Source organism: Takifugu rubripes, chromosome 3 (assembly GCF_901000725.2).
Source record: "Takifugu rubripes chromosome 3, fTakRub1.2, whole genome shotgun sequence".
Classification (NCBI taxonomy): domain Eukaryota; kingdom Metazoa; phylum Chordata; class Actinopteri; order Tetraodontiformes; family Tetraodontidae; genus Takifugu; species Takifugu rubripes.
The window spans coordinates 4,621,517-4,632,932 of record NC_042287.1 but is presented as its reverse complement, the minus strand read 5'-3'; the positions used below and the strand labels follow the sequence as shown (position 1 = coordinate 4,632,932).

The 11,416-nt window shown below is 44.1% G+C and overlaps 2 protein-coding genes across 2 annotated transcripts; one reads left to right on the top strand and one right to left on the bottom strand.

The window, feature by feature from the left end:
- On the top strand, window positions 1–7,110 carry tmco4 (transmembrane and coiled-coil domains 4). The gene is made up of 14 exons (XM_003962987.3): window positions 1–138; window positions 644–794; window positions 1,352–1,526; window positions 1,752–1,779; window positions 1,885–2,014; window positions 2,318–2,415; window positions 2,947–3,090; window positions 3,186–3,305; window positions 3,741–3,905; window positions 3,999–4,135; window positions 4,264–4,348; window positions 4,452–4,569; window positions 4,679–4,796; window positions 5,431–7,110. The coding sequence occupies exons 1-14, from the start codon at window positions 96–98 to the stop codon at window positions 5,830–5,832; spliced, it is 1,914 nt and encodes a 637-aa protein (XP_003963036.1). The 5' UTR covers window positions 1–95; the 3' UTR covers window positions 5,833–7,110.
- htr6 (5-hydroxytryptamine (serotonin) receptor 6) lies at window positions 6,522–10,807 on the bottom strand. Its single transcript, XM_029833408.1, has 3 exons — window positions 8,988–10,807; window positions 7,942–8,076; window positions 6,522–6,878 (listed from the first exon to the last, which is right to left on the bottom strand). Exons 1-3 carry the CDS (start codon window positions 9,915–9,917, stop codon window positions 6,522–6,524), a joined length of 1,422 nt encoding a protein of 473 aa, XP_029689268.1. The 5' UTR covers window positions 9,918–10,807.
- Between the last annotated feature and the right edge of the window lie 609 nt (window positions 10,808–11,416).

Sequence of the window (11,416 nt, the reverse complement as noted above, 5' to 3'; positions counted from 1 at the left end):
AACGTAACTACGTATTGACAACTTATTGCAAGAGTTTATGGTGAGAGCCTGAACGCAACAGAAGTTCAGGGCTCAAAGTTGTGACATATGTGACTATGGAGGAAGAACAGAACAGTCTGGGCAGCATTTTTAATCCAGGTACCATGTAAACTATGTTTATTAGTTACACACTGCATGCGCCTTATTATTATTAACAATCTTGTGAAATCTTACCCCTTACTTCTAGCGGGTTAACTCTTGAAGTTAGCCTAACAGCGACTGTCAGCCACCCAGCTGTACACAAGCTAACCCCGGTGTTGCTTTTGATTGAGGTTCGCTAGTTTGAATTACAATGCGGATTTTACAAGTTTTAGCTTTAAACTATGGACAAAACATGTAGGTCGCCTTTATTTTAGCACCCAGTGACGGTTGAATTGAGGTTAAGCTAACAGGGATATGAAAAAGACTCAATACAACCCAGTTTCATGCTACACGTCAAACTCCACTCAAAAATGATCCTGTCTTTCCACCATCATTCATAGGCCAGGTTTACTGAAATCACGCATCCCTAAATAACTGGCCCATCCTAATGCATGGCCTATGTTTGGTTTACTTAAACTGCTTGGACAAGTTGCACATTACGTTTTATTTATCCAATTATCAGATCCAGGGGGAGCAGATACAACACAAGATGCCCTATGTGATCCCAGCCCAGAGGAGATTATCAGCAGACAGCTGTCAGAACAGAGCCGTTTTGCTTACGCTGCTTTGTGTGGCATCTCTTTGGGCCAGCTGTTTACTGGACCCGAAAACAGGTGAGACCGACAGCAAGAAATGTCATGTTTCCCATCTGTGTCTGTTCCCCACCTCTAAAACAGAAATGTGCTCTGTGTTCGCTTCCATGAAAATCTAGTTTCGATTTCCACTTGGAGTTGGAGTTGTCATTATACCACAGTGCACTCTCGAATTCAGATAAAAATTAAATGCACCCGCACTTAATTACAACACATTCATGTAGCGTTTTGGTCGGATGGGTGGGGTTGTTTGAGCGATAAGCCAGGATTCTGTGGGGGGTTTTTTGGATTTGGTGTATGGGTTAGAGACTTTGCATAGTGTTAGTGGCAGTTTCTCTAGAACATGCATTCATTATTACAGACTTGTCTGTTTTAAGCACATTGCCATTAAATGGAAGATGTTAATTTGGGCCTTGTTAGTTTTTTAGTTTTAATCCTAGCCTTTGAAAGACAGATATTTCTTCAGGCACTGTAAGGGATTAATTGTAATCACTGTCCTTGCAATTATATGCACAGAAAAATCCAGTCATTTCTTCTAATTGTCATAAGAAGATGAATTGTGTGCGTGTGATCCTCAGCATTTTTCGGGAGCAGTATCTGCAGGACCTGGTCGGCTGGCTGGCCCTGGATGAATCTGTGATGCCAGTGATGGGGGCTTTTTTGTCAGGCCTGGGATTTGAGGGCTCTGACACCTTTCTGTCTATCCTCCAAGCTGAACCTCTGTTGGCCGCTGGGTCTACCCCCATCGTGAAGGTTTTTGTCGCTTTAATAGAGGATAATAATAACTTGTACGTTTGGCATGAAGGGAAAAAAGCATGGTTTATGTGGCAACAATATGAAATTTTGACTCGATAGCTAGATTTAAGTACCGGTAATTATATAAAAAAAAATGTTAATATGTATGAACAGGGACAACATTTAGAATGGAATGAAAGTTTTTTGTGTTTTTTGATATATGTGTGGTTTTCTGGTTTGCAGGATCTGGTGTCATTTTCTGTCAAAGATGGTGAGAATCCTGTTCTAAATAAAGTGCTACCCGCTTGACATCGGTGCAAATTCATATATGTCCTTGTTCTTTTTATTTTTCTCCTAAACACCGCGACCCACTCAGGCCAGTATGACGCCAGGGCGAGGGTTCTCATCCGCCACGTGAGCTGCCTGCTGCGCGTCTGCTCGCAGCAGCTGGAGGAGTTTGAGCAAACGCTGGTAGAGAAACTGGGGGAAGGAGGAGAGGAGAGCGAGTAAGTCACGGGGGCACAGACAAGGGTGTGATGGCAGATTATAAGACATTGTTTGCACCTTCATGTCCATTCTGCATTTTATTCTAAAAAGAATACTGCAAATAATGTATCTTGAAAAGGAAACATTGTGTTCCCTTTTCTACATTTTGTGTACTGAATATAACAGTGATAGCATAACATTGCATTAAGCCAGTATAATAATTGACTAGAAGGTGCTGTTTTGTTATTTTTAGATGATTACATTAATGGGTTATGAATACTTTGATAATACAGGTGACATCTCTGGCATTTCATCTCTCTTAGAGAGGAGTCTTCTCGGAGGAGGAGGAAAGAAAGAGGAAGGAAGTTAAGGCGTTACCTCCTCATTGGTTTAGCCACAGTCGGCGGGGGAACTGTGATCGGTGATTATTGCTGCTCTGGTTTTCAAACTTTCATCTGCTATTTTGTAACAATCTTGTTTAATTCGTTTACATTTATTTAGTAGTCTTTTGTAAAATTAATCATAATTATTTAATTATTTGTTCAAAAAATGAAATTCTCTTATGCGATGTTCACTGAGCATCACAAATGTTCATAAAAATATATCACAAAATATGATTTAGAAACCTCAAACCAAATTCTAACCAAAGACAAAATTCAAGTGTGTACATAGTTCTTACAGCTGACTCTAATTTACTTTCACTAATTTATTTGTTTGACAAGATAGGAAGTATAAATCTCTAAACATGTTAACTGCAAAATAACCATTAGATAAAACTGTAATTAATGACTCCACATAGTTACACTCGAGTGCTGTAAATATTTGAACCCCTACTGTGGTACTGTTGCATTAATGCTTTCATTTTATTATTTAATTTAATTGTTGTTGCTTTGCTGATTCGCATCAGTGGAATTAAAAGTTTGATTCCGTTGCATCTTTGTGCCTGTGCCAGGTGTGACAGGTGGGCTGGCCGCTCCGCTGGTTGCGGCGGGGGCTACCGCAGTGCTGGGGGCTGGAGGTGCCGCTGCTCTGGGCTCAGCCACTGGCATCGCCATCATGGCGTCCCTGTTTGGAGCAGCAGGAGCCGGATTAACTGGTCTGTACTTTAGCTGCATCGCTACCTTTTTGTTATGATTGTCTATTTATTTCTCCAGCCAGAGTCTCACCTGATTTATTTTTTGAACCTGCAAGGCTATAAGATGAACAAATGTGTTGGGGCCATAGAGGAATTTGAGTTCCTGCCACTGAGCCCTGGGAAGCATCTTCATCTCACCATAGCTGTGACAGGTTGGCTCTGCAGTGGAAAATACAGTATGTATGACTTTTCTCTACAAATTAAAACAACATATTTGTCGTCGTGCTGTATCCGTGGTCAGATTGGACAGCCTGTTTGTGCTTTAGTGGTTTTATTGAGTGACACGGTAACAGCTGCATGTGTGTGATGAAATGAGCAATTTTGAACTTTTAATTACACATGCTTAAGTGTAAATGTAATTAATTTGCTCTTCAAACAAATTACCCCTTAGAACTGCAGTCTTGTTTAATATTCATAGTTACTTTCAGGCCCAGTAAGGCTGGTCCTTATATTGAGATTTTACATAAGGCTCTCTTCCACAAAATGACACATTTTTATTCGCTTCGTAGCCCTTTTTATACAATAGGTTTAAAAAAGCACTTCATTTTCAAGTGCCTCGTAAGTGCTTGCATGGTTGTCTTGCATTAAAAAACACGACTGCTGTATTCCAGGTTCCTTCCAGGGTCCATGGGTTAGCCTGGGCGAGTACGGTGAACAGTATTGCCTGGTGTGGGAGTCACGTTTCCTCAGGGATCTGGGCTCAGCTATGGCCTTTCTCTTGGATGGTCTGGTGAGCATTGTTGCCCAGGAAGCCCTCAAGTATACCGTGCTCTCAGGTACAGTCATGTAGGAATTAATCAGTCCTTTGGTTCCATTGACCTCTATTTAGTACCACGTTAATGCGTAATTTCTTCCATTGCTCCGTTCAGGTATCGTAGCAGCTCTGACGTGGCCGGCGTCTTTGCTGGCCGCGGCGAGTGTCATCGACAACCCCTGGTGTGTTTGTCTGAATCGCTCAGCTGAAGTGGGAAAACACCTAGCACAGGTTTTAAGAAGTAGACAGCAGGTATTGCACCTCCTCTTATTATGGATTAGCTGTATAAAACCTGTTGTTTTCTGTGGATGCTCTTATATGATGTTGAAATAAATCATAAAATAACACATGAAACTGAAATAAAATATCTTTTTTTGTAGGGCAAGCGGCCTGTCAGTCTTATAGGGTTTAGTCTGGGGGCCAGAGTTATCTACTACTGTCTGCAGGAGCTTGCCAATGACCAAGGTAGCTACATCATACTGTCCACAATATATCATTTGCTTTTGTAGCTCAGTCCTTGCTTCACAAATTAGATGATATGTTTGAGGGTTATGCTGTGGTTGCTCAGGTAGCGAAGGAGTAGTGGAGGATGTGGTCCTCTTGGGGGCTCCTGTGGATGGTTCTGAAAAAGCCTGGGAGAAGATGACCAGAGTGGTGGCTGGCAAAATAGTGAACGGCTACTGCAGGTGAACTGACAAGAGTCTTTTGAGGTTATTTTGCAAAAAACAATCCATTATTGCTGGTGATTTCTATTAAGTTATATTTTATTATTGTATGTGTACATCCACCTATCAGAGGAGACTGGCTTCTGGGATTCTTGTACAGAAGTTCAGCTGCTCAACTCTCTGTTGCTGGGCTACAGCCAGTCGCCATCCAGAATCGCCGTATCATCAATGTTGATCTGTCATCCGTGGTGAGTCAGACCAATATTTAAATTAGAGCTGTTAAAGTGTCCAAAATTAATCATTTGTTATGTAAATGCAGTCTGACTGAAAAACATTTTTTTAACCTTTGTTTCCTGCATATTTTCTAGTTTAAATGTTTTCCTACCCAGCCTAAGATTACCCATTTTTAAGTTTCAAGGACAAAATGACATTAGCACTCATTTGGGGATTTGAATGCTACCTGGTCAATATTTGTCTGTTCGGATTTGTTCCTCATCATCTCGTGAGGAGGTTAATTTCCTCCTGGAATTATTCCCCATTGTCAGTTCCATTTAAAATTCACAGTTTATTTCCTATGTAAACATCATTATTGTTAATAAAAACCCAAACAGTGGGGTGGGGGGTAACTAAACAGTTGCTGCATAACATTACAGGCGAGCACCACACACTACATGAGAACTTTCAGCACATTGTACTAAAAACAAATCCAAAGCCTTATAGAGTAGACATATAGCTTTTCCAGTTGGTGTGAAGTGCGAAAGCCATGTGGACAAATCTGCACGAACTATATTATATTTTCATCCACATTTGAAACATACATCCTCATTTACAAACGGTATATTCATGTTTGGTCAGAGTAAAAACCAGATTTGTGCTTCCCAGGTGAACGGTCACTTGGATTACATGCGTCAGATGGACACCATCTTGGTGGCAGTAGGAGTTCCGACCAAAGAAGTACCAGGAGCTTCCTTTGCGCTTCACCGGCCTGCAACAGTTGCGAAGGGGACTGAAGAAATCCTGGATCAAGTCTCTCGTGAGCAGCAAGTGACTCAAAAACAAAGCCAAACTGAGGACGGTGCGAATTGTTCAGAAGAAACCGTCGAGGTGGCAGACATGACAGGCGACGGCTGGGATATCCCTGATATTTCTGACCTGCTGGAGTCATTAAGCGATTCGGAATGCGTGAGTCACGCTGAGGTCAGGAACATTTCGCCACTTACTCCCAAGGAGGAAGGCTCTGCCGAGGAAATATCTGCTTGTAAAGACTTTCGCGACAGGAGATGACAATAAACACATCATGGAGCTGGGATGACACCCACAAACGAAGATAGTCAGACTTGTAAAGAGCGTGTCACTCGACCAGCTGCTTTCTGCAGGGAAAAAAAATCCTCTCTAGTAGTTTTGTCCAATTCCAAAGCTGTTTGGAGATGGAGAAAATATGAATCAGATTTTCAACACAGTGACACAATGCAGCTTGGACCCTCGGATGAACGGCCTCGTTTGGCCGCTAAATGCTCTTTTCGGCTGTATTCATTTATTTTCTGCAGTCATCGTGTGATCAAATAGCATTTTGATATCGTCAGTATTCAGCGGATGCTGCATAAAAGCCGGTGTATGTTAATAACAACACGAAGTTCCACATAACCAGCAGTCAATGTAGACTTTCCTCCTTCGTTCAATGTGGAATGCTGCATTTTCAGGTTTACAGAATTAAGGCGTGCAGAATGTAATGGAATTGTTTTGTTTTTAAAGACTAGTTTTAATCCCTCTTATGTGTTTTAGTAGTGCTGCAGCACATTTCTTAAGACAAAGATTGCATCTGTTCTGGGCCCATGAATAATTTATCTTATATTTTTTTACTTTTTACCATCTGAGGCCCTGTCCAGGAAGTCAGCTGGGGATGTTTTCCCTGCTGGCTTTGAGCTACTTTTCCAGCCCAGAAATCCTCCCAGAACACATTTGCTCACTTTATTTCAATCCAGGGTGTCCACTTGATTGGGCAGGAGCAGAGGCAACTCAATGCCTGCGTGTTCGGCATCCAGCAGGTTCACTGCGTCAGTGGCAGTGGCAGGTTGATGCGTCAAGTCGGAGGCCAGGGGAGACGGGGGGCTGCCGGCCAGGTTAGGGTCCCCAGAGTTGCGGAGCGAGAGAGAGAGCACAGGCGAAGGTCGTCTGGTTGACCACGAGGAGCAGCAGGGAAGGAGCTTACCCAGAGCTCGTTTAAAGTCTCTCATGAAGAGCGGGTAGATAATGGGATTCATGGTGCTGTTGCAGTAGCCCAGCCAGGTGATGGCGTCAAAGAGGGCGAGGGGGACACACTCGCACACGGCCTGAGCAAAGACACGATGTTCAGCTGTTGTGATCATTTTGAAAATTACAAATGTGATTCTGTGTGGAAATGTGAAAGAAAACATAGACCTAGCCAAGACTATACTCAAGGAGAAATACAGTATTACGCTCAACAAAATATCCAAAATAAGGATTTAGTACTTTGCTGAACTGTGAAAAAAACCTCTCTTTTTGTGAAACGACTTCCAATAAAGCGGATTGTCAAGCATCATGTCAAATTTCAAAGCCATTCTTGGGTGTGGGTAGCTTTAAATTCTTTGCTCTCAGCAAAAACATCCCAAAAAAAGAGTTCCTCTTTGCAGCCTGTTGTTCGAAACACTGATGTTGTAAGTAACCAATGCAGCTTGAAGGAGGAGACAGCTGTTGGAGCAGAGCCTCCAATACTATGAGGATCGGGGAGGGAGGTGGTGGGTGTATAGGACGGGAAGGAGGGGTGCGTTTCACACACCACATTGAGTGCGAAATGGAAGGATCGCACAGACACAGTCAAGTCTCTGTGCTCTATGTTATGCAGGGGAGAAGCGTGAGGGCACAGATGGGAAATCAAATGACTGGCTCAATGAAAGCCTACAAAACAGAGTGAGTGTCATTACCAATTTAGATTAAGCTCTTTATTAAAAACACATTTATTTACTCATGCTAGTGCCCAGGAAGTTTAATTGTTCATAATGAGAACACGGGCTAATGCAATCCAAAATTAAATTGGGGAGAAAAAAAGCAATTAATTTGCACTTAAATGGTATTTGGTGTGTTCAAAGCTTCAGAATGAGTCAGCCACGAGAAGCCCAAATGCCAATCCATTTCCTCGATGGATTGCTTGGCAAGAGCTGTGACGCGAAAGCTGGTCAACACAAAAATAGACCTGTATCCAAGTGTTGTTTTTCTTGTGTTGTTTTGCATATATTTCACAGTTTTAGCATCCGTGGATATGTTTGCGAGAAAAAGGAACCAAGTGAGTCACATGTGACAAAGTAAAGACAAATAACCTCACCCTTTAGGCGCTTCTTTCTATTTGATTTTCCTTTTTTAAGTGGCTCCTCTTACCTGCGCCATGTTGGTGATGAAAAAGGGCAGCCAGGTGCTGAAGAACAGCCCCAGGAGGACTCCCAAGGTCAGACTGGCCTTCAGTGCCCTCCTCCCGTGCCTGTGGGCCAGGCGACGCTCACTGTTCACAGATGGCTGCGGACGGTAAAGAGCGATGGTCAATCATGGAATTTCAGTTCAAATATTTACCTTGTGTTTTGAAAAACACCTCACCCACTTTTTTTTTTTACTTTCTCAGTAAGACTGTGGAAAAAATATTATTTTCCTGGTGCTGAGAAATATCCAAGCATTCAGGCATTCCTTCCACACTTTTTAGAGTATACAGGGTTCATTTTGAAGAAATGGATAGTGAAGTCACACGCCTCGATGTATGAGGGCAGTCTTTGACTTCAGGGGCCACCCCCGCCTGGTTTGTTCTCTCAGTTGCAAAGACTTCATGGCACATCCCTACTGCCAGATTACCGTTTAGTCCAGGACAGCGATGAATATACAAGAGAATACAATATTCATGCAGGTATTTTATGCAGCTTCTCTTTTGTTATTATCCTTCTCCAGTAAAGGTTAATGGCTCATTACAAGAGCCCTAAAAATGGGACAACCCTTAAAAAAGAAAAAGACTAAATTACACCGAATGTGCTTCAAACAGAAGATTCTGTGTCCACTTCTCTTTTCATTCAAACCCCATTCTCAAGTTTAATTTAGATTGGTGTGGATCACCAACATGTTATTGCCCATTATTACCGTGACATACATCCACCGCTTCCAAATTTTTTCAAATCCATTTGCTCAACTTGTGGATCAGGCAGCACGTTTAGCACCACTTCCGATTTGAGCCGGGCTAATCAATTGAAGGATTATCATAATTGTCATCGTTATTGTAGTTCCGCTTAGCATTCGCAGTGACAGAAACTTGATCCTACGCGGGGCAAATATGGCTACCAGCTTGCATTTTCTTTCTGAAGCTTTACCACACAAAAGGAGAAGGAACTCCACCGCTCTGCAGTATCACTTTGTTGTCAACTGTGCATTTGACCTTTGCTCCTTACCGGAACGTTTTGCGACACATGAGGCTCCTGATGGCTGCAGTCATCTCGGTCTTGCCGAGGTGGCCCTCCTGCGGCCCCGGAGGATGGAGGCCTCGAAGGTTCACCAAGCGAGTGGTGCGGGTACGGCGGGTGGCTCAGAGCCGCAACCCTCTTCGCCTGCCTCCGCGCCGCCAGGAGGATGCGACAGTACGTGAAGCAAATGGCGATGGACGGCAAAAAGAACGTCAGCACGGAGGCCACCAGGGCAAAGGGGAGGGTGGCCCGCAGGCGGCACTGAAATGAAAGGCCCCCCGATGGCGACAACTGGAAGTAGGACTCTGGGTACAAGGTGTCAAAGTAAGAAGTGATATTGCCAACTTTGACTCCAGGGACGGCTGACTGTCTGCTCCAGTGGCCCAAGCTGTGCCATTTCATCTCAATTGGCAGAAAGGACGCCAATGCCGCCAACCCCCAAGCAGCCCCTACCAGAAGTAGCGCTCGAGGAAAGGTCATCCTCTGCTTGTAGCGCAGCGGCGAGATGATGAAGAGGTAACGGTCCAGGCTAATCACGCACAAGTTGAGGATGGACGCGCTGCAGCACATGACGTCGAAGCAGAGCCAAATGGGGCAAAAAGCAGGCCACAGCACCCAGGCCCCGCACAGCACATTGAGCATGGCCGGGGGCATCACCACCAGCGCCACCATGAGGTCAGACAGAAACAAAGAGACCAGGAAGCAGTTCGAGGTGCAGCGCAAAGACCGATGGGCAAACACTAAAGCAATGAGCAGCATGTTGCCGCAGACTGTCACGAGGATGATGACGGCCAACATGAAGGCTAACAACCAGGGCCCGCTGCTGGTGATGTTCCAGGCGCTGGTGGCGGGAGAGCTGCCATTGTAACTTCCCAATGAGCCAGATGGGGAAAAGTCTGCCATGGTGTTGGATGTCATTCAAAGAAGCAGCCGCTGATGAATGTGCCACATGTTACCCAGGTCTCCTGTACACCCAAAGATCTTGCCGTGAGAGCAGTGAAGCTGCCAAGGACCCTTCCAGCCAGGGTTAAATCTGATCTCCATTAGTCCGTGAGTCCATCAGTCAAGTCCATCCAGGAAATTCAGCTGGTAAAAACAACAGCACCCCAACTTCATTCATCACCCTCCATCCTGGCCGGTAGGTTGCTGCGTCGTCCACAGCTGAGAGCCAGAATGAGTAACAGCGAGGACGGGAGCCACTGGAGGAGGGCGCTCACAGAAGTAAGCTCGACGAGGCGACGGTGGGAACTGCTGAAGAGAAGCACAAGGATCCTTTCTCAGAATTTTACCTCCCCTCACAGAAGTGGGATTGTGCTGGTTCCGCAAAGTCCTTTGACGAGATGAGGCGCTGCTGCTGCTGCATCTCACGAGTGCCCTTTTTTTTCTTTTTTTTGTAAGAGCAGAGGGGTGCAGAAAGCGGCACAATATTGCACGGCAGTCATTTGTAAGCAAGCCTGCTTTCATAAGTGCCCCACAGGTATCAGGGTCCTCATAATGTTGCCTTTTTGTCCATTGCTCCTTGTTAATCCCCGTGTCGGCCACTCCAGCGCACCTCCCAGTCGGAGTGCACAGCTCCTCACATGGAGCGTGTCAAAGCATAGAGCTGTTAATGCATAACCATGCACAATCACAGCCAAGAAATGCTAATTCTACATCATAGGAACTGGTGTGGGTGGGCTTTTTTCCATGTTTGGTGTTTGTGTGCGTGTGTGTGTTTGAACTGTTGAGGCTGTTGCAGCGATATTGAAAGGGACCATAAAGTCACATCTATTTGAAAAAACCCAACCCCCAACTCACCTTGTCCTGTTATTGTTTTCCTCACAGTTTATTATTATTTGAGTGTAATCAGTTTTAGAACCCTGGAATTAATTGGGTGCCCTAGTCATTATGATGATAACAGCATGTCATTCAGATGCAAAGTGCGTTGCATTTTATAATTGTGCTTTATTAAAATAAATGCGATGGTTTATCTAGTTTTCCATGTCTGCAGAATTGCTTTCCCTGAGTATTTTCTGCAGCCTACGAGCAGGCTGACATTACAATCAGCTTTACTTCCCAAATGGAGCACTTGAACTCTTAAACATTTCATCAATGCAGAGGTAAAAACGAGGTTTAATCCAGACTGTGTATTTCAGCATGCCAATAGGCTGAGCTCGTGTTAACCATAATAAGCAAAGCTCTTTATATTCATGCTCTCTCTGACCTGATTAAACCGCATCATTAACCACATTAGATCAACTGCTGCCAACTGAGTGTTTCACAGCAATACCAAGCCCACCACCTTATGGGCTCACATATGCAGTGCAGCCCCCAGCCTCCTATGCAACACAGATTCAGCACAACGCTGTCTTTTATTAAATATCAACAACAATCCTAATTACACTACACTTCCTGCATGTTTTAGTGCTTAATAATCT

What these genes read in the sequence shown, in the direction of transcription:
- tmco4 (XM_003962987.3), top strand. Translation starts at nt 96, where the DNA reads ATGGAGGAAGAACAGAACAGTCTGGGCAGCATTTTTAATCCAG. An exon ending in GTCATTTTCTGTCAAAGATG is followed by an intron (nt 1,780 to 1,884) that starts GTGAGAATCCTG and finishes CGACCCACTCAG; the next exon opens with GCCAGTATGACGCCAGGGCG. An exon ending in GCTCTGCAGTGGAAAATACA is followed by an intron (nt 3,306 to 3,740) that starts GTATGTATGACT and finishes GCTGTATTCCAG; the next exon opens with GTTCCTTCCAGGGTCCATGG.
- htr6 (XM_029833408.1), bottom strand. Translation starts at nt 9,917, where the DNA reads ATGACATCCAACACCATGGCAGACTTTTCCCCATCTGGCTCATTGGGA. An exon ending in ATGTGTCGCAAAACGTTCCG is followed by an intron (nt 8,077 to 8,987) that starts GTAAGGAGCAAA and finishes TACCGTCCGCAG; the next exon opens with CCATCTGTGAACAGTGAGCG. An exon ending in TCATCACCAACATGGCGCAG is followed by an intron (nt 6,879 to 7,941) that starts GTAAGAGGAGCC and finishes GTCTTTGCTCAG; the next exon opens with GCCGTGTGCGAGTGTGTCCC.